The 20,568-nt window shown below is 35.1% G+C and overlaps 4 protein-coding genes and 2 non-coding genes across 11 annotated transcripts; 3 read left to right on the top strand and 3 right to left on the bottom strand.

The window, feature by feature from the left end:
• Positions 1 to 1,359, top strand: LOC108985227 (universal stress protein PHOS32-like). The gene is made up of 4 exons (XM_018957434.2): positions 1 to 372; positions 502 to 611; positions 694 to 812; positions 928 to 1,359. The coding sequence occupies exons 1-4, from the start codon at positions 198 to 200 to the stop codon at positions 1,016 to 1,018; spliced, it is 495 nt and encodes a 164-aa protein (XP_018812979.1). The 5' UTR covers positions 1 to 197; the 3' UTR covers positions 1,019 to 1,359.
• Positions 1,360 to 3,296: 1,937 nt separating this feature from the next.
• On the top strand, positions 3,297 to 3,368 carry TRNAD-GUC. The gene has a single exon. It is a non-coding gene; the product is annotated as a tRNA-Asp (tRNA).
• On the bottom strand, positions 3,309 to 6,852 carry LOC109020644. 3 transcript variants are annotated; one of them, XR_004801566.1, is made up of 6 exons: positions 6,596 to 6,852; positions 5,921 to 6,017; positions 4,896 to 5,059; positions 4,641 to 4,787; positions 4,071 to 4,237; positions 3,309 to 3,957 (listed from the first exon to the last, which is right to left on the bottom strand). XR_004801566.1 is itself a non-coding variant. In XM_019003152.2 (6 exons), exons 1-5 carry the CDS (start codon positions 6,722 to 6,724, stop codon positions 4,589 to 4,591), a joined length of 483 nt encoding a protein of 160 aa, XP_018858697.2. In that variant the 5' UTR covers positions 6,725 to 6,847; the 3' UTR covers positions 4,038 to 4,237; positions 4,545 to 4,588. The 3 variants fall into 3 exon arrangements, 2 of the variants coding, with proteins under 2 accessions (XP_018858697.2, XP_035546193.1); XM_019003152.2 differs by lacking the exon at positions 3,309 to 3,957 and adding an exon at positions 4,545 to 4,605 and having other exon boundaries at positions 4,038 to 4,237; positions 4,712 to 4,787; positions 6,596 to 6,847; XM_035690300.1 differs by lacking the exon at positions 3,309 to 3,957 and having other exon boundaries at positions 4,038 to 4,237.
• A 1,869-nt stretch (positions 6,853 to 8,721) lies between these two features.
• TRNAS-AGA lies at positions 8,722 to 8,803 on the bottom strand. Its single transcript has one exon. It is a non-coding gene; the product is annotated as a tRNA-Ser (tRNA).
• Positions 8,804 to 11,062: 2,259 nt separating this feature from the next.
• LOC109020643 (ras-related protein Rab11C) lies at positions 11,063 to 13,706 on the top strand. Its single transcript, XM_019003150.2, has 3 exons — positions 11,063 to 11,258; positions 11,361 to 11,552; positions 12,968 to 13,706. The coding sequence occupies exons 2-3, from the start codon at positions 11,388 to 11,390 to the stop codon at positions 13,454 to 13,456; spliced, it is 654 nt and encodes a 217-aa protein (XP_018858695.1). The 5' UTR covers positions 11,063 to 11,258; positions 11,361 to 11,387; the 3' UTR covers positions 13,457 to 13,706.
• A 2,025-nt stretch (positions 13,707 to 15,731) lies between these two features.
• LOC109020645 (metal tolerance protein B) lies at positions 15,732 to 19,344 on the bottom strand. Of its 4 annotated transcripts, none has more exons than XM_019003155.2 (3): positions 19,057 to 19,309; positions 17,404 to 17,475; positions 15,732 to 17,035 (listed from the first exon to the last, which is right to left on the bottom strand). In XM_019003155.2, exon 3 carries the CDS (start codon positions 17,033 to 17,035, stop codon positions 15,908 to 15,910), a length of 1,128 nt encoding a protein of 375 aa, XP_018858700.1. In that variant the 5' UTR covers positions 17,404 to 17,475; positions 19,057 to 19,309; the 3' UTR covers positions 15,732 to 15,907. The 4 variants fall into 4 exon arrangements, with proteins under 4 accessions (XP_018858700.1, XP_018858699.1, XP_018858698.1 ...); XM_019003154.2 differs by having other exon boundaries at positions 17,404 to 17,480; XM_019003153.2 differs by lacking the exon at positions 17,404 to 17,475 and having other exon boundaries at positions 19,057 to 19,344.
• Positions 19,345 to 20,568: the final 1,224 nt, after the last annotated feature.

A 20,568-nucleotide genomic window follows, 5' to 3' on the forward strand; every position in this document is an offset into this window, starting at 1 on the left:
AGAAGACTTGGGTCAATTTAATATTACATAAAGCCTAACTAATATTCAACGACTACAACAGTACCATTCTATAGTTTCATGATCTCCACATTTATGCTATTATCTCAAACTTCAACATATAATTAATCCCTCTGATTTTTATGGATCTTGTGTTTTTCTTTCTGTGATTGAACCCTAAACAGAGAGGAGTGAATATCATGGCGAAAGACAGGAATATAGCCGTGGCCTTGGACTTCTCGAAAGGAAGCAAAGTTGCTCTGAAATGGGCCATTGATAATCTGCTCGATAAAGGTGACACCCTCTATGTCATCAACGTCAAGCACTCTCAGGGCGACGAGTCTCGCAATCTCCTTTGGTCCACCTCCGGTTCCCGTATGTAAAAAGCTCTATATTGATCTTATTCAAGAGTTTGTAGTTTTCTTTTTTGCTAATTTTTGAGATGGGAATTTACTGATTCCAATGTTTCGATCTGGGTTTTCCTCTGATGTTGGATGGATGCAGCTCCGATTCCACTGGTGGAGTTCCGTGAACAGGAGGTGATGCAGAAGTACCAGGTAGAACTTGATCCTGAAGCTCTGGGCTTGCTCGACTCTGTTTCTAGGGAAAAACAGGTATGTGTTTTCTTTTACATTTTCGTGTTATTTAGGCTAGTTTATTCTGCTTTTTACACCCTTTTATTGTTATGTTTTGTAGGTAAAAGTGGTGGCAAAACTTTACTGGGGCGATGCCAGAGACAAACTCTGTGGGGCAGTTGCAGATCTAAAGCTTGACTGTCTGGTCATGGGTAGCAGAGGCCTTGGTAGCATCCAGAGGTACTCAAGTCTTTCCTTTTATTTTTTATTTTTTGTCTTTGAAATTATGATCACCATTGAAGAATTTACTACCAATAGTACTATACTTGTGATCTTTTCAACTGTTTGAATATAGGGTACTCTTGGGTAGTGTGACCAGTTATGTTGTGGCGAATGCGAATTGCCCTGTTTCTGTCGTCAAGGATTCCTCTGCTCATGGCTTTTGATTTGATTCAGCAAATCTGGACTTTGCAAGTGATTGTTTGGTTTGAAAAAATGGTGCCCTATTTCTGTATTCTCATAATAAAGGGTGGTTAAACTTAGAGGTGTGTGAGCAATTGCAGAAGTTTCTGAATGATGAATGTTTTATTATGCCTGCTTTTCATACCTTTGTATCGGTTATTTGTACAGGGATTCATGTCTTTCACTTTTGCTTGTGTTTTGGTCAGTTTCAATACTTGTAAACCATGGATGTGAGAAATACCGAAAGGAGAATTTATGCATATGTTGTGCCTGTAAAAAAAATGATGCTAACTTCTTTTGATTTCTTGGAAAAGGGTTTTCCAAATCTCTTGGAGTTGAGTTTGGTTAAAGATTGCAGGTAGCAGACTGAAACTGATTGGCATTTGTAATTCAAGATGTGCTAAGGTTCCAATGTCTAGCAATTCTATGGATAAGCTGTTTTCTAGTTGGTTAATGATTTCCAGTTTCACAAGATAAAGAGGATTTTTTTTTAGAAAAATGATATTTACAGTCGTGAAATCCGTAAGTGCTGCTTAATCTCTTTGAAAAAATGAGTAAATACGGAATACACATGATAAAAATTTAGTTTTTTAATAGTATACCTCACTCTTTTACAAAAAAATTGCGCAACACTAGCGCGCACTCCATGACTATATATAACATTATTCTTTCTTTGAATGTTGGAGCAAAGCATTGGGCATCGATTGCAAGCATAAGGGAAAGTCCTCTTTATCAATGACCAAGTAGACAATCCAAACTTTAGGATCAAATCCAAAGATGATTGTCATTCTTCTAAATTTCAAGAGCATCATATGCGTATAAACTCCATCATGGACTTCTGTTATCCCTTAATGCATTTGAAATTACATGTTTGGTGGTTTAATCTTTGCATAGCCGCAATTTTGGGGTCCTTGGGGGAGAGATTTCTCCTCGGTTATGTTAATAGTTATGTTGATAAGAAAAAACCCTTCGAGTTTTCTCTTAATAAATGGACTCAACATATGAAATATTAAACTAAATATGAATAAAATGTAGAAGATCTCATGCTGTTGGTGTACTTGAAAGGGTGACCTTTTCGGATTTACGCCCAAATTACAAACATGGTATGGGTTCAGCCTGCTCTATTCACAGCTTCAACCACCCACAGGGATAAAAAAAAAATTGGGAAAGATAAGAATGTTGTGGCCTTGTGGGAGGAGAGAGAGACCCATTGCCCATTCACTGGCCATTGGGAGAGAAAGGGGCAGTGAGAGGTGGTGCAGACTGTCCAGAGGAAATGCTATTTCTACATGCCCTTTTCTTTCTTTCCCTGAAACTGAAACTCCAGCCAAGCAGCCCATAATGCAGCCTAATGTGTAGTTTAGATCTTCCTTGTATAGCTAATGGATGTTTAACTTTGGACAAAGCTGTTTCTGCTTACTTATGTTCTAAATGAAGTGAATACTCAATCTTAGGCTTGGTTTGAATACTAAGAGTATCTCAGATGATCTGTAAATGATAGTGAATATAGTAGTAAATAGTTTGTGAATAGTAATAAAATAATCTGATAATATCTGAGAATAATTATGTTTCCAAACAGACCTTAAGTCGAACTGTGTATAAAATTTTTGCTTTGCCATAATGTGAGCTTTGACCAAAAAAAAAAAGAAGTAACACCAATAAATGCCCCCTAAGCACATTCTTCTTCTTCTTCATCATCATCATCTACCACTTCTCCTCCAAGATCCTTGTATTAACTTTAGTTAAACTACTTGGTGAACATATTGAACTCTTGAAGATAACAATTCTCTAACTTTCATGCAAATATGTCCTCATAATCGGAAGTACATTAAGATGGAAGCTTGATTTATTAAGGCACAGTTGGTGAAGCTTCTCTATTAAGCATTTAGGTTTGGTTTGGATAGTGAATTGAGATGAAAGTTGAATAAAAATATTATTTTTAATATTATTTTTATTTTGAGATTTGAAAAAGTTAAATTGTTTATCGTATTTTGTTTGAAATTTTGAAAAAATTATAATAATTAGATAAGATGGGTTGATATGATTTCTGAAAACAAACGAGGCCTTAATGTTATTCGAAAATTATACAGTTGCAAATGAGCTGAGTCTCACATCATGTATCTTTTATTCTCAACTTAGATTCTAAAATTGGGATAAGAATGCATCTTTAATCTTAATACATATATAAAGCCATGTTGCATATTATATGGTTAAAATTAATATTAACAATAAAATTAATAATTTCTAGCCTATTGCCAACAAGTCGTTGTTGTATAGTGGTAAGTATTCCCGCCTGTCACGCGGGTGACCCGGGTTCGATCCCCGGCAACGGCGTTTATTTTTCAATTTTTCTCGAACGTTTTTGCCATGCGACCTTGCCGACTTCCATCCACGACTACTCCCTCTCCTTCGGCGACTTCTTCTTCTCCAGTCTCATCGTCTTGGCCTCTCAAGTCTCTAACAAGCCATCAAAGTCCCGAAAGCTGGCGGTGAACCTTGGATTGGAGGCGAGGTGAGATGCTTCTGTCACCAAGGAGCCGCCAGAACGCGGCCACTTTGCGTGTTGTTGGGATACACGTCTCGATGATCGGGTCCCCACCATTCGGGTGCGTGTTCATGTCGATGAAGCTGGTGGATTTGGTTCAGATCATGCTGGGGGTATTGGCTTGTGAGAGTTTGTGTACTTTTTCGCAGCAAGCGGGCCACTGGTGATTCTTGTCCCTTTTGGCCTTTTCATTTATGCTAGCTATCGATGGTTTTGTAGATCTGAACTCTTGGAGCTCAGGGGTTGGTTCATTCTCCGTTGGAAGCAATGATTTCTGGTAAGCAAGTGATGGGGCTAACAAGGGTGGCCAGCATTACAGAGTCCGCCATTGGACAGTTGGTAAGAAGTTATATTATTCTTTACTATGCCATGAAATATCTGCAATTCAAGCATTTATAGTGACGTGAGAAAATATATTTGTAATTGTAAATTGTGCAATGGCCCACGTAAGACCCACATAAAAAAATTAATTTTTTAATAGTAGACCTTACTCTTTTTCAAAGCAATTACGGTTTACACATTTCACGGTTATACGTAAAATTACTCGATAAACATTGTTCAACCGCATTAGCTGCTCTTTTTTGATTTAAAGCTATTTCGGGTATTCTTTATATTGCAGATTGTCTGCCATACTTGGCGACCAAATCTCCATGAATTCCTGCATAAAGAACAGAGAAATTACAAGTAGTCAAGTTGAGAGATACTGTAACAAGTAGGGGTGCAAATTAGGATCTTTGAAAGTATAATAGCAAGCAGAAAACAAGTCCCATTTGATAAATTGATTACTGGAAAGGTTTTTTGAGATAGAAGTGACTCCAACTAATAAACCAGTTTGCAGGTTTTCATTGCCAGTAATCAGAAATTCCACCACAATATGCCATGTTGCCTTCAGTCCAAGGATATACTTTAAAACAGTAATAAACATAAGTCTTGCTCCAGCTGTACATATTTATCCACTTACACACCTTGAGAACGGATGGGGAACTCTTTTGCCAAGGAAGACAAGGCCCTAATAGTAAAGTGAACCTACAAAATGAAGATCAGCTAAAGTTTGTTAGTACCTTAGTTTAGTCTGCAACCATATATAATCTCTGCTGATTCGCAGCCGAATTTTCATTAACAACATCAATACCTTGCCACCAGTTTCCTCGAGACACACTGTGTGAGTTGTTTCCATTTGGATCATCTTCTCCCGGATTTTGGTTCAACTAATTCGATATGAGCAAAATTAGTTTTACATATCATTGATTTGATAATGAAGCCAACAATGCACAGCAGCATAGAGGTATATCAATTTTCAAGTAATCAAGACTCACTTGAGGGTATGATTCAGAGGATTGGGTACTTAGGAACTGGGAACAGATGTCTTGTCCACCATAATAAAGAGATGAACTTAGATGACATGGTTCCACTCTTTCTTGGAAAATTGAACTCCTGTCCTTGTTGGGTATGCTACAGCGTGCAGCACCACTACTGATAGCTATATAGTTTGAGAAAAATCAAAATTTTGAGGCAATATTTTCCATGCATATACTTTTACATTAAGGAACCAAGGATTTTGTTACAAGCATATGATTATAGGGAAGCATAACCTATAACTAGAAGTTCAAAAACTGTTAAAATGCATCCTTATTGTTGCTTGCTTAGTAAATGAAGGTTCTAAGAAGTTTAGCTCTTCTAAGTATAGGATACCAGAATTGGTAAAATTTGCACAAGGGGAAAAACGGGAAGATTACAAATTTCAAGTGACAAGTTTTAGCTTACCGCCTCAGAGAGAGAAAGAAAGAGAGTAAATTGAGCTTAAATGGCATTCAACTTGGAGAGGATATTCCAACCGGTTAGTCCCATATGGGCCTGGGCCATTACTCAAGCCCGAAGCCTACCTAACTACCTAAAGCCTAGCTCAATATCAAGAGGATCCAGCCCACAGCTAATACCGACTGGATAATTAACCAACGGTGGCATGGGGTCAAAACGGTTATCATTCAAATTTATTAAGAGATGAACCCTCATCTCCAGGTTTGAATTTGAATAACAGATAAGATCATTATCATTTAACAACAGAACGGTTTAAAGGCTCTATATAAGAGAAGAACTCAGGTATGTAAAGAGGATCTGATTCATTAGTATTAAAAAGTTATTTTCAGTCACTGACTTAGGTATTAGAGACGTTCCCTCGAACCCCCAAACTGTCTTATTTTTTGGTTGCAGGTGATCGTGAGGCGGTGGCAGTGAAACACGTCCATAACACAACTAAACAACAGTTGCTGTCAAAGAAAACTTTCACTCTAACAAGAATGAAGTAACAGAAAAAGAAGCTGAATGAGCCTTGATCATGAACCTGGAGTTCCTTGTTTCATGTTCCATGCTTGATTTCCTGAAGGTTGTTTTTGCGAAGATCCCATTATCTCAGTGCCCAAGGAGTTCCTCCCAACCAGCTGAACTTGCACCAATAAAGAATTTAGATATTAGCCAACAGAACCCCATCATCAAGTTCATATGATTTTCGAGTGAGAAAAATGCTGGAATTCCAAGCTCAACAACTCCATTTCATTTGATCCTTGCTCCATAAGTCCTATTTTTGCTATCACACACCTAACTTGACTTATCTCGTAATTTCAAAAACAAACAGAAAGTACAGGAACGAGAGAGAAAATGAAATCCACGAACTATAGCATGGAAGAAGGAAATCTGTGTATATTTCAAAGATAATCAATTTTTTTTCCATGAAATCTCTTGATTTTGTTAAAAGTTCCTCCACCAAACATTCTAAACATATTGGAACAAGCAGGGGATGTTTGGCCCAGAATTTTCTGGAGCACACAGTACACAAATTAGACAGATAACCATTCTGTCCATAACTTCCCAATTACAATATGGACTTTTTTCTTCTTCCTTTTACTTCAAGAACTGTCAGTTTGACAGGTAAAAAACAAGTATTTTCCCTGCCTTTTTTCCAATACTAGAACATCATATCTAGTTCAACAATTATTGTAACATGAATAGAAGCTTCAACCGTTAATGGAGGTGGAAAAATGGAGGCAAAAATTCCTGATGACGAGGATGGTGGTGACTCTTTGGCACCAAAAAGATCAGCAGTGATTGAGGAAGGTGAACTCTCCTGCTTGTTGCCCTCCATTTCCATTATCTTTAAGACTTTCCTCTCCAATCCAACTAAAAAGCCACGTCCGAAAACAAGCTAAGATTTGCAGAAAACAGAAAACATAGTTGTTAGAGGATTTTTCACCGGCCCATAGAATTTCCTAGGCCCGCTATTGGGAGAGACTCACTAAAAGACAAAATATTAGAGAATAATGAGGACCAAGAAGAAATTAAGATATGAAAGTGTCATGAGGAAAAGTAATGGGGAGAAGAAAAATGAGGGATTTGACCTAAAGTAAAGAAAAATAATGTGTCAGGAAGAAAAAATAAAAAAGTGACTTAAAATAAATGGGAGTAAGAGATAAAATGCAAGAAGAAATTACTGATTGAGGACATTTTTATTTGGGACAACTTCGATTTCTTCTTCAACCTGAGGGCTTTAAAGAGAACTTCTCAGCGAATAAATCTGTAGCTTCCATTATACAGTGAGAACAGAGAAGCTATAAGAGACTATAAATAAGTTTATTATAGTAGAAACTCTCATTCACAAACCTTCGTGGATATAGGCTTAATGCTTAACTACGTAAATCTATATGTTCATTTCTTTATTTTTCTGCATTTAAATATTATTCATCACTATGGTTGTACGAATCGATACCGTACAGTCGTACCAAACAACAATCGAGAGCTCCACATAATACCGATCGAATCCCAACTCTAAAAACTCGAGTTGTCAGAGCATAGCCTAAACGCATGCAAAACATAACGTTAACAATAGTGAAAACAGTTCTCATGAAAGATCAGCGTAATGCTAGATGAATATGAATCTTTAAATAATTTTTCAGTTGACCAATAAAATCAGTTAAAATGTATCGGTACAAAAAACTACCATTGTTTGAAAATTTAAAATCGAAGAAATAATGGTTCAGTGGGCTACATATCTAACCCAAGTAGGATGAGAATACGTTGACACGTGTCCCCACAGATAATTGCAGCCCCTCACCTCTGATCTTCCTGGATACTGGTTCCAAAAGAACTGAAAGTGAAAGAAACCTCAAATGTTTCTGATCCCACAAGAAGATAAACAAGATAAGGTTGTATACCCACTGTCCAAATACCTGTCCCTATTCTCAAAATATCATACAAGTCTGGGATCATACTGCATGTTTCAGGCAACTGATTCCGGCAAGTCTGTCTGTCTGTCTGTCTGTCTGTGATGCCATGTAACAAAGGCAATCCATCTATCCACGAGCAAGGAGAAAATACTTGAATATTTGTACAACACTACTAAACTTGTTTGTAACACAATTATTTTCAGATATTTTTATATTAATTTATTATTATTCATAAATTAACTAATCACAGATCATCTGAGATACTTTAGTATCAAATCTAAACAGCTCTAAAGAGTTTTCAAAAGAATAATTTACTTAGTTTTTTTTTAATATAAATTAAATTATTAGTGAATATAATTCAAATGAGTAATTTCATAGTTCCTATCCTGTTAATTTTAAGCTTTTGGATTATGCCATGGTTTAACATGAAATTAGAACAGTGATCTGAATCTGCACCTTAATTCTACCCTAACTCCTTACTAGGAATATCAAATTCCTTTCCCAGTAAGCGGTTCAATTCCTTGTCGACTAAACTGAAAGGTGCCGCTTGACAAACGTGTGAGAAATATTGAACAATCACAAACTAATATGATTGTGTGATACATTACATTGATTTATATAGGACCTGTTTGGATATAAAAACAGTTTTATCTCATCCTTATAATTTTTTTAAATTTTTACACAAAATATAATAAATAATTCACATTTTTTCAATTCGAAAACAATAAAAATATTTTAATAATATTTTATTTAATTTTTAATTTTTATATTATCTCATTTGTGTAACCTTAAACACTCTATACATGTATCTAACGTTAGTCCTTTAAAAAAAAAAAAAAAAACAGCTATTGCAGTCGGTAATGCATTGCTACGTGGAGGGAATAGTATTTAGGCTACATAGAAAAGGAAAAGAAAAATATAAAAACGTGGGCGGCAGGATTCGAACCTGCGCGGGCAAAGCCCACATGATTTCTAGTCATGCCCGATAACCACTCCGGCACGCCCACCATTTATCCAATACGTGGATGCATATAATAGATATACCGTTTTTAAATTTGAATTTTTCCTCCCTCTCCACTTTTCCTAATATTTTATGGACAAATTACTTTTCTTAATTTGAAAATGGAAAATAATTTATATATTTTTAAGATAACCAAGTTTCATATACTTCTATAATCGATATGAAAAACTTATTTTGAATAGTGAACAGAACTTACACACCTTAATATCGTATCTATCATTACTCTTTGAAAATATCTTACTATTTATCATTTATGTATTATCCCAAGAGAGAGATTCAATGAGAACAACTTCAATACGCTATATGGTTTTCTTCATCTTTAATCTTTTGAATAAACAAAATTATCATAAATTTATTAAGTCCTAATCCTATGGATAGAGAAAAAGAAGATTCTTATTATATGAAATAGAAACTCATTTGTGAGTAAAGAGTTTTTCCATCTCTTTAATCTTTGACCATATTCTGTCCTTTAATTTTTTGAATGTGTTATATTTCAACCTTCCATCCAAAGCAAGTAGTCCTAGGTATGTTTCATAGCTTCCAACCAGAAGCTTACGATCGAATTGAATGGCTATACTTGGAGGTTATGGCGAGAAACTTAAGATTTTAAGAAAAATGGATCTCACTGATCATAAAAAGTGTAAGTGATGTTACTTATTTAGTGTTGGTAAATGGAAAGCCAAGTGAGAAGATACTACTAGCTACGGGAATTAGAGAAGGTGATACATTCTCTCCATACCTTTTTATATTATGTGCGAAGGGTTTGGATTCCTTTCCAACAGTATGAGAAGCAGGGTATCATGATCATCAAAGTGCGATAGTGACTCGAGGGGAGTCAAGAATTAACCATGTGTTATTCATAAATGATTATGTAATCTTCTGCAAAGCAAATCAGACTAAATGATCAAAGTTTTAGCTAATTTTATCCCATCTCATCTAATCATTATAATTTTTTCAAATTTTCATACAAAATAAAATAAACAATCAATTTTTTCAAATGTCAAAATAAAAATAATCTTAAAAAAATATATTCTAATAATATTTTATTTATTAACTTTAATTTAAACTCATTTCATCTCATCTACGAAAACAAACGAGACGTTATGGGCAGACTTCGGATCAGATTCTAAATAGGTAGAAAACATCTATTTTCTTCGGCCACAATACCAAAGGAAGCACCAGAAATAGAAACTCATTTATTTTCATTATTGCCCGCATAATAAATTGATTTTCTGCACATGCTCCTTTGTTTCAACGTTGTCCGTTTTCAAGAAAATGATTGATTGGAATATATTAAAAATAGTTTTATTTTGAAAAATATATTATTAGTGTTTTGAAAAATATAGGTACAATTATTTTTATAATTTTTTATATAATTATATTTTAAATTGAGGTTATTTCTATAAAACGATATTAATTTTATAAGTTATTTTATAAAGATTCCCCAAATTTAAAATAGAGTTATATAAAAAATTGTTATATGTATATCATTTTCTTTAAAAAAATCCCTACAAATCTATTTAAGCATACTTTTTAAGCCGTAAATTCAATGGATAACATCTAATTTTATTTATTTATTTTTAGTTTTAACTAAACATTATGAGTTTTATTAATTCATAAGAAAATTAAGCTTGTTGAGATGTTTCCAATATTTTTCCAAACAACAAACATTATAGTATTTATTAAGGTCTCGTTTGGATATAAAAATACTTTCAACCCATCTCATATCATCATATAAAATATATTAAACAATTCAATTTTTTTAAAATTTTAAAATAATAATAATATTAAAAAATAATATTTTATTCAACTCATCTCATCTTACTATCTAAACTGGTCCTAATTGTTTTGCACAAATCACTTTATTCGTATGATTTTTTTTTTTATGTTGTTTTAAAATTAAAATATAATACATCCAACTGTCAAAAGTAGGTACATTGGATGTTAGAATAGAATGAAATGTGTGGAATTTAGTGAAAACACCACCATTTAACATTAATAATACAACCTTGTTCCAAAAAAAAAATCATTAATAATACAACCAACAACCAATGTATTCTTTAAAATAATAATAAAAATATAATAATAAAAATAAAATAAAAAATAAAAGAACATCCGCTGTTACACCACCCAACCAGGCCCCCAGACTGACTTGCACCAGATTCGTCAGTTTTCCCACCTAACACGACGCCGTTTTAGCCACCCAGCTTCCCTGCACTATATATATATCTGTCCGTTTCCCGAAATCCCTCCTATCGGTTTCTCCGTTCCCTCTGCTCTTACAAGTTACAAGACTCCCCTGTATTTCCTGCAGTTACTTGCTCTTACCCTCACAGAGACAGAGAGAGGGAGGAACTTCATTTTCCTAATTCGAAAAGCTCAGTCGGAGACTTAAACCATCACCTCGATCTCAATCTCTTAGTGGATCTATCTTTCTTCCGGTATGTCCCGCCGGATCTCTGTTTAGTTTATATTATGTCTATTTTGTTTATTTGTATGTGGATCTGAATTTTGGGCTTGGGGGTGGGGTTTTGGTGGTTCAGAGAGATCGGGGACGAAAAGAGGGGGCTATGGCGCATAGGGTGGACCACGAGTACGACTACCTTTTCAAGATCGTCTTGATCGGCGACTCCGGGGTCGGAAAGTCTAACATTCTTTCCAGATTCACGCGCAACGAGTTCTGCCTGGAGTCCAAGTCCACCATCGGCGTCGAGTTCGCTACCAGAACTCTCCAGGCAAGCCTTCACGGCCTATTTTTTATTCTCACGGACAATTGTGGCACTTTACGGCTCGATCTGTGTTTTTGGGGCTTTAGTTTTAATTATTGGCTAATCATTTGCTAAAGCAGTAGTAGTGTGGAAATAGATTTCAGTGATATTATTCCGTTGCTCTTTGATTCTCGTTGTTGTGATGCAGAAATGGTTATTGGATTATGAGAGTTTCAAGTTTCTGGGAAGCTTTAAAAAAGTTTGTTTTTAAATGGTTAGGAATTTTATTAGCAATCTAGGTGTATGTGTGTCTGAAGCCTCAAAACTTGTGTGAGGCGGGGATCGGATGCATGTTAAACTAAGTTTTTGGCGTACGTTTGGGTGGCAGTTTCCATCGATGAGACCTTGTGCTTAAATACTGGCTTGTGTAATTCAAGATTGGTTTCATATTCATAATTTAGAGGGGTATTTATTGTCCTCACTTTTCTGTGCTATCTAATGCAGAAAAACACCGTCTTTTTAATGATATAGGATAATAGGAAGGTTGTTGTTGGAAATTTATAAGATCATCTTGCTGATGAGCACTAAGCTGTGTCAGCCCATGTGAGCTTCTGTTTCAAATCATATTTTTCTATAGACTTGTTTCAGAAGTTCCTATGAAAGCTTTTTTTATAAGTCAATAAAGTAGTTCCTATACACTAAGTAATAACCACGATTATGTAGATAATATCTTTGTGATTAGTTATTTGCTTAACGAGTTACCCAGTTTCATTAATAAGGGGCAAATAGGATGTTACATGTACTTTTTGGAATGTACAAGAGACTGCATTCCTCACATGCCCTCTTTCTTTCTCCCTTCTTTTGGGAGAAAAAATGACTTGTTAAGTCTTAGCTCTATTTTTGTCATATCATGCTGAGATGGGAATTTTCTTTGTTGATATTAATTGTTCTCGTCTGATTTTTTTTCTTTTTGGTGAAAAGTTCCTCATGAGTGCTTGAAGTGATAAACTATTCGATAAAATGGTGTGAAATTGGTGAACAAGTATTGTCCAATATATAGACTGTTGGTTGGTTAGAGACCCTGACCCAAGTATTGAACACTTCATGTATTGGCCAATCAAACGGCTGATTGATGGGTATCAGATTACTTCTATAAGAGGTTATTTTGACGGTCGCTCATCAATGAGATTATTAATATGCTTAAAGAAATTTTTGGTGATTCAGATGAAAGTTGAACCTTTTTTATGGATCATGGGGGCTAAAACTTGTACTGGAGAAGTTCCATGGGTTTCACTACTGCTAGAAGTTTTCTTCTTGCGAATTAGAGAATTAGATTGATATTACTATATTTTTGAGTGGTCATTTAATCACTACGGCATGGGGCATTTTTCTGAATTGTTCGGTTCTGACATAACACTTGTTATCTATATTCTGAGATATAGGTGGAGGGAAAAACGGTGAAGGCACAGATATGGGATACGGCAGGTCAGGAGCGATACCGTGCTATCACCAGTGCTTACTATAGAGGAGCTGTCGGGGCACTGCTTGTCTATGACATAACTAAGAGGCAAACTTTTGACAATGTCCAAAGGTGGCTTCGGGAATTGAGGGACCATGCAGATTCTAATATTGTCATCATGATGGTGGGAAATAAATCCGACTTGAGCCATCTTAGAGCTGTTACAGAGGATGATGGTCAGGCCTTGGCTGAAAAGGAAGGCCTCTCATTTCTTGAGACATCAGCTTTGGAAGCGACAAACATCGAGAAAGCATTCCAGACCATTTTGACAGAGATCTACCAAATCATAAGCAAAAAAGCATTGGCAGCTCAGGAAGCCGCTGCCAGTACCACTGTTCCTGGCCAAGGAACCACCATCAATGTTTCTGATACATCAGGGAATGCGAACAAGAAAGCTTGCTGCTCTACTTAAGGTGGCATTTGAGGGAGGGAAAACATTTGCAAGCGGACAATGCTTCTTTTTTCATTTTTCATTTATAAATTTCCCCCTTTTTTTCTCTTTTTTTCTTTTTCTATTTTTGGATGAGAGAGAGACATGTAGAGTAAATTTTCACTTCATGTAGTAATGATAAGAGAGATTGTGAACGTTGTAAACAACAGAATGGTTAGTACTTTTGGAGTGTCTGCTTTCCTTTTGCTCTATTCTTATACATTACCCTAAATTCGAAGTTCCATTGAAATTTGGTCTGTTGGGTCGATCATGACTCATGCTCCCTTTAGACTTTGCTTGCTTTAGTTACTTCCCAACTCTTAAGTTGCAAGAAAAGCTTGCCTCCTTTATGTCATATCCTTACAACACAAAGCCCATCTATCTTGCCTTTCCTTCCACCAATCACCACCACTATCCCTTTGGGGTCAAAATATGTATATTCATTCATGAATTGATTTTTAGTTTCTCTGTTCATTGTATCCCGTGGCAGTATGTCTTAAAAAGTTTAGGGAGGTCACCATCTTCCAACTGTTTTTGTAGGCACTAATTACACTTTGTGCAGTGTTTTTTGTTTTTTCTTTCTTGTCTTGGTAATGGAATGGTGAGAGTGGACTTCCCTTTTCATGTGTTCCATCCAAATTCAGAGTGCATAGTGTCACTAATGTGGGGCTTGGTTGACAGTAAAGGAATCTCAAGAGATAATCCGATTTCGATGTCAAATTATTAATCATATCTCTAGTTGTGATGGGAATCCACGTTGAAAACAATAATTGCCTTGAAAAAAATAGCATTCTCTTTTGTTAATAATGTCCTAATGAAGCATTAAATGGGACCCTTTCAGATTCAATTTCGTTGGAATAGGAAATGTTGGTTGGTCCTCATGATTTTTTTTGGAAAATGATGGAGCTACCGAGAGAGTTGGGTCCCGACAATTTTTTTTTTTTTACTTAGATTAAAGATATATTTTTTTAATGATGTTGTAAATTTTTTATTTTTAAAATTTTTTTTAAAGATATAAAAAAAATCTATAAAAGAAAAAAAGAAAAATTTGGCCTTCTCGAGACCTATCCTCCGGTGGGTGTAACACTACTCTTTTTTTTCGCAAAATTCTCATTTTTTACCTTTCCTCTCAGATATTTGGAGTTGATCAAAGCAATCCAACCAGTTCAGATTCTCAAACTCTCAACGATGGAACACAAAAGATGTTGAATTTAACTCTCAAAACTGGAAATTAAACTTATCTCAACTCATCATTACAATTTTTTTAAATCCTAACACAAAATATAATAAACAATTCAATTTTTTTAAATCTTAAAATAATAATAATAATAATAAATAATATTCTAATAATATTTTATCATCTCAACTCAATTTAACATCCAAACACACTAAATTCTACCATCCAACTGCAGGAAGAATTGAGTTCTTAGCCTGAAATCATAGAGAATGGCAACAATGGCATAACTGCAACTGAAGCAGCTGTCTAAATAATTTCCAATCTTTCCTCGAAAACACATTTGAAAGATCTCCTACACAACACGCATCATACAATTCAGCAACAGATATCATGTATTGTTTTTTTGCAGTGAAAATAACTGAGGGGAAGAGAGGAAAACTTAAAAGGGCCATTTACAAGACACAGGTTTCCAAAAAATGAAAAGTGAAAGGCCAAAAAAAAAAACAAAACAAAACAAAAAAGCTCTCTCGGTTGATTAGAACCCTCTATCTCAAAATCCGTGTGCCGACTAAAAGATTCTTCTCCCTAACCACTACTTAATGGACTTTTTGATGATGTTGCTTCTGGTTATGGTAACAGAAAAAAAGTAAAGCTACATGAAAATTTTCTTCTTTGATACTACCTTTTTGTTTGATTGAGACCCTTTGCAGAACCTCTATATAAAATCTATATCTCAAGCATCACATCTTTAAGAATTAGATGTGAAGAAAATGTAAGATTTCCTCCAACCAAACACTAAATAAATGTGTTTCCTTCTGTTTTATATCTTCCAGTATAAACAAACCATATGCTTTCTATTTATCTCTCCATCATGATTTTCTTTCTATTCTATCCTTAGATAAACTTCTAAACACAAGGGGTTAGGGATAAAATGCTGAGAGTGATATCAAACACAGTGGCATAACTTGCTAATCAGATTAAAAACTTGAAATATATATATATATATATAAATATATATCTTCATCAGCAGCAACTCAAGGTTCAATTATCATAAGAGAAGCAGATGGATGACGCATGAACTAGATCAAAACAGATCCAATTGAACTACTTGCTACACATTATTGGAAAATTAATAACTGCTAACTTGGTAGACAATGGCCTTGCTTTTTTATTTCACGACTCTCTTCCTCATAACTTAAAGAGTAAGAACTGAAGAAAGTTGAACAAGAAAGAAGGAATGTTAAATGTATAAGTTGCTATTCAATTTGCACGGTTACATGATGTATTCTGTATGTTCTTTCACAGAAATCTCTGATCTTGCAAATCAATTCACTTGAGGAAACTAGAGGATCAGCTGTTACATGGCAAGATAACACAATTTTCCCTGCAGTTATTGCCCAAACATGTAGGTCATGAACATCCTGAACTCCTTTGATACACTTGAGGCCATTTTCTAGCTTATCAATATCAATCTCTATTGGAGTCCTCTCCATCAGTATGCCGCATATATTTCTAAGCATAGACACAGTAGTGCTTAAAGCAAGAACTGCAAATATAAGAGTACAGATCAGATCAACCACTAACCAATCTGGTTTTGCCCATATGATGGCTCCAGCAATCATCACCCCCACAGACTGAATCAGATCAGTCAAGACATGCAGGTAGGCACCTTGGACATTTATGTTTAATATTTTGGACTTTTCTGGAGAATCTGACACCAAGTTAGTCTCCTCTTCGGTTTTTGCACATAGTTCCTCCTTTTCATGATCATGATTATGATCCATGTGTCCACAGGCATGATGAGTGTGGCTGTGGTCATGATTGTGACCAAGCCATGCGACCATCAGACAGTTAATGATAAATCCAAATGCTGCAATCGCAAACATAAGCATCCCATTCACCTTTGCGTTTTTGTGAAGAATTCTGTCAATGGCTTCATAAATTAAAATCCCAGAGATCAACCATATAAGCTGCACAGATAGAAGGGCACCCAAAACTTCAAGACGATTGTATCCAAAAGAATGGTGAGATGTTGCCGCCCAACCTGAAGCCCATACAGTGAAAAGAGAAATGGACAATCCAGCAACATCAGAGAGCAAGTGGGCTGCATCTGTGATAACTGCAAGGCTGTTGGCTTTCACACCACCAAAAATCTCTACTATTATTACTATTATATAAAAAATGATAAGTCCACATAGTTTTACCACCGACTTTGATCGTTGTTCTGACTCCAAAGTACTATTTTCTTGTCTGGAGAAAGCACAAAGATGTTTGCAAGATAAACTCTGTGGCAGGGAGTGGACATCATTTTTTTCAGAAACTTCTGGAATCTCAATTTCCGCCTGGGAATTTGTTCTCAAGATGAGCAATTCCACTTGCTCCATCTGCTTCAAAAAAAACAGACGGGTTAATTTTGCGAAAGAAATACATTAAATGCAAACAATTAGACTCAATAATTTCATTAATTAGCTTCACACACTAGAAATATGTCATTCTTAAGGCTACCAACCAAATGACTTCAAACGGAATATTAAAAATGAGGAAAAGAAAAGGACCGCTAGAGATCAGCCAGTGCTTTTTTAACCATAGCTGAAAAAGGAGACTTCTATATGTTAGGCAGCTTCTAATACATGACCAGATCCAATTGATGAAGTCGGCTAAGATCAGAGGCTTGGATACGAACGCAGAAGAAATCATGATGACAGTTTATGAACTTGTGATAAGTTGAAGACTGGAATTTGGACCATATTACCTTTTTTTTATCAAGTCCACCAGAGTCTATGCAGCCCTATTGTATGTCATGCAAGTGTCCCTGTCCCAAAATCTATCCTAGAACATCAAAAGATCTTAATTAAAATAAGGGTTTCTGCAAGCTTTAATCGTGCTAAAAGTTGACGTAACGCTATGAGATTGAGCAAACCACAATGCAGAGTTTTGTATTTCAAAATCTCTTTTAATGGGAAGAGAAATATGATCCCGAGCTCATAAAACATCTGGACTTTACATTCTGTCATACATAATAACTCACCAGCTCTTTCTAATATATATTTTTTTATAGGTAAAAGTAAAGTTCTATTGATATAAAAGGCTTTGGCTAAGTGCACTGGTAGTATTTCTCTAAAATATATAAAAATCTCTTTTACATTCTGCCATGCATACTGAGATCCTATTCGTTATTCGACTCTATCTAGAACATCAAAAGATCTTAATTAAAATAGAAAGGTTTCTGCAAGCTTTAATCACGCTAAAAGTTGACGTAACGCAATGGGATTGAGCAAACCACAATGCAGAGTTTTTATTTCAAAATCTCTTTTACATTCTGTCATGCATACTGAGATCCTTTTCGTTGTTTGACTCTATCTATGGTCATGCACCTTTGTGATATCATATGTCAATATGCATTTTCTCACCTTGACAATGTGCACCCACGTTCAACTCCTCTGGTCCTTTTAGTGGAACCTAATGCAACCTAATCAATTTTATCTTCACCATCTAGTGACTTAGTCATTAATTCATATGAGAGATTAACAACTAATGGTGACTTGCCAGATTCTGTACTGAAGTCTGCTATCACTAACATCTTATGAATGTCTACACTTCTCATTCCATCTTCTTTAGTATCACTTCTCATGCTGATATTACTGTTCAAACTCCGTTCATTTTGTGAACCGCCCAACTTTTCATACTATTGAACATACCTCGCCTTGTAAGTTGTAAACTGTACATGCAATTTCCAATTAAATTTGATGACTAATATTCATCAGAATACAAGCTTTCCTCCACTTTGTCCTACAACTCTAATACTATGCATAATCTACACATTCCCACCCAAAAACAATTAATCCAAAGTACAAACATAATCAAATGAAGGCATACAATCAAGAATCCAAAAGCTAACCAGAAAATAACATTGAATGCTACAAAATTTTCGAATTTTGTAACTTAGCAAGACGAATTCATCAACTACCCCTTCAAACACAAAACCGATATTTATTCAGCGTTTTTTTACAAGAATGATTTCTTCACCAACAGCATGAAAACTCAAAAAATAGGGGGCCACTTGACAATTCACAGATCCAACCACCCAGTCCCCCCCAATTAGCTGACGAGGATCCGTAGAAGACTCCAATTTATATGGGATTAAAGCACAAAGCTTAGATGAGTTTAGACTGCAAGAGAAAAAGCACTAAGCACTACAACATCCCATTACCGAAATATAAAGAAATACACACCATCATGGTCCGCTATGAATCTTTTGACGAGCCAATACAAACATGAATCCAAAAGTATGAAATACAACGAGAATTACCAGAAAAAGGCTTAAAATTTTGGATACCCATTTCAAAATCATAGCAAATAATTTCTAAAAAGAAAAAAACAGATCAAAGAGGTGTGATAGATGTACCTGAGAAGCAGATGAGAAGACAGAGAAGCCTGTAAGGGGGACTCGTATACGAATTTGATTGATCTCATAGATAGGTTGAGGAATAAAGAGAAACAAAAAGTCTAAGGTCTATATGAAACGATCAACATGGAAATAATCAAACGGGATCAACGGGCTAAGACCAGACATAGTCACATAGAAACACAGACCGACGCCAGACTCGACCGTCTGGAATGTTCCGTTTTCCGCATGATCTACGCCCAAGTTGTAAAGCCTACGCAAATAAATGTTGGAAAGCTACGTATCGGTATCGTCAAAACCTACGGCCTAGATGACAAGAAAAACAGAGCAGGGACGGTGCTACGTCCACGCTACCGCGGCATAATTGATTTTTTTTTTTTAAGTTATAAGATTATTATCTTTTTATTATCTATTTATTACTTATAGTTTATGAAATTTTTTATTTTTTTATCATTTTCTTTTCAGTAATTTTTTAACTTCTTTAATCATTAAAAAAATTAAAAAAATATATAATTTTACTAATAATCACTTCTTTAACTATTAAGTACAATAAAAAAATTTAAAAAAAAATCAAATATAAAAATAATAGTAAGTAGTAGGAATGTAGTAACCCTATCATTTTTCTCTTTTATTTTATCTTTTTTACATGTATTTTTTTACACTTTTAAATATTTTTTTTAAAAAAATCATAATATTTTAAAAAATACTTCCTTAATCACTAAATAAAAATAAAAAATAAAAACTTTCAAAGGTAACACCGAGCTATTAGAAATAGTGGTGAGAATATCATTTTTTTTAATTTTTAGGACGGCACTACAGCCACTGTTGGTTCCCGCTTGTTATTTTGGTGTGGGTTTTTTGGCTTTTTTTTCATGTATTGTTGTAACACTTAAAATTTTTTTTAAAAAAAAATTACAACATCATTAAAAAATACTTTCTTAATCACGAAGTAAAATAAAAAACAAAAAAATGCCAACGGTAGCTCCTAGCGGGAGCTGGGAGCGGGAGGACTAGCATTATCCAATATCTATCGCTTCTCGATTTCCCACCTACTAGGTAAGAACTTCAAACTCCGCACAAAATTCTCCCTCATTTCCTTTGTGAACTCATAAAAAGTCATCATACGTTGGGATTAACCTGTTTGGGTTGCATGTAGAGTCTGGTTCATGAACATAAAAGACGTAATCCGTGAGTTCACTCAAGTCTTGAGCAACAATGGGCTTGAGCAAGACACAAATCCTAGTGTTTGCTCGAGCTGCACTCGACACACCGCTCAAGTCAATATTCATTGGTTGTTCACTCGAGCGAAGAACATATGTTTTTGCCAATTAGAGTTTTTAACGTTGTTTTCTATAAATATGTAATATTTTGATATATTGTACACGTTTTTCAACAGTTTAAGAGTGAACAAAGAGAGACAAAGTGTAAGTGCATATTGTGAGAGAGAAAAAGCCCTAAAGAGTAAGTTGAGGTTGTGTGATTGTAATCTCCTCTGAATTAATAAAATTTCTA

This window comes from Juglans regia, chromosome 5, assembly GCF_001411555.2.
Source record: "Juglans regia cultivar Chandler chromosome 5, Walnut 2.0, whole genome shotgun sequence".
NCBI classification, from domain to species: Eukaryota; Viridiplantae; Streptophyta; class Magnoliopsida; order Fagales; family Juglandaceae; genus Juglans; species Juglans regia.

Coding starts and splice junctions, on each gene's coding strand:
- LOC108985227 (XM_018957434.2), top strand. CDS start 198: ATGGCGAAAGACAGGAATATAGCCGTGGCCTTGGACTTCTCGAAAGGA. Junction 612..693: donor CTGTTTCTAGGGAAAAACAG/GTATGTGTTTTC, acceptor TATGTTTTGTAG/GTAAAAGTGGTGGCAAAACT. Junction 813..927: donor GGCCTTGGTAGCATCCAGAG/GTACTCAAGTCT, acceptor GTTTGAATATAG/GGTACTCTTGGGTAGTGTGA.
- LOC109020644 (XM_035690300.1), bottom strand. CDS start 6,724: ATGGAAATGGAGGGCAACAAGCAGGAGAGTTCACCTTCCTCAATCACT. Junction 5,060..5,920: donor CATGAAACAAGGAACTCCAG/GTTCATGATCAA, acceptor CAAACTATATAG/CTATCAGTAGTGGTGCTGCA. Junction 4,788..4,895: donor CCTCTGAATCATACCCTCAA/GTGAGTCTTGAT, acceptor ATATCGAATTAG/TTGAACCAAAATCCGGGAGA.
- LOC109020643 (XM_019003150.2), top strand. CDS start 11,388: ATGGCGCATAGGGTGGACCACGAGTACGACTACCTTTTCAAGATCGTC. Junction 11,553..12,967: donor TCGCTACCAGAACTCTCCAG/GCAAGCCTTCAC, acceptor TCTGAGATATAG/GTGGAGGGAAAAACGGTGAA.
- LOC109020645 (XM_019003153.2), bottom strand. CDS start 17,035: ATGGAGCAAGTGGAATTGCTCATCTTGAGAACAAATTCCCAGGCGGAA.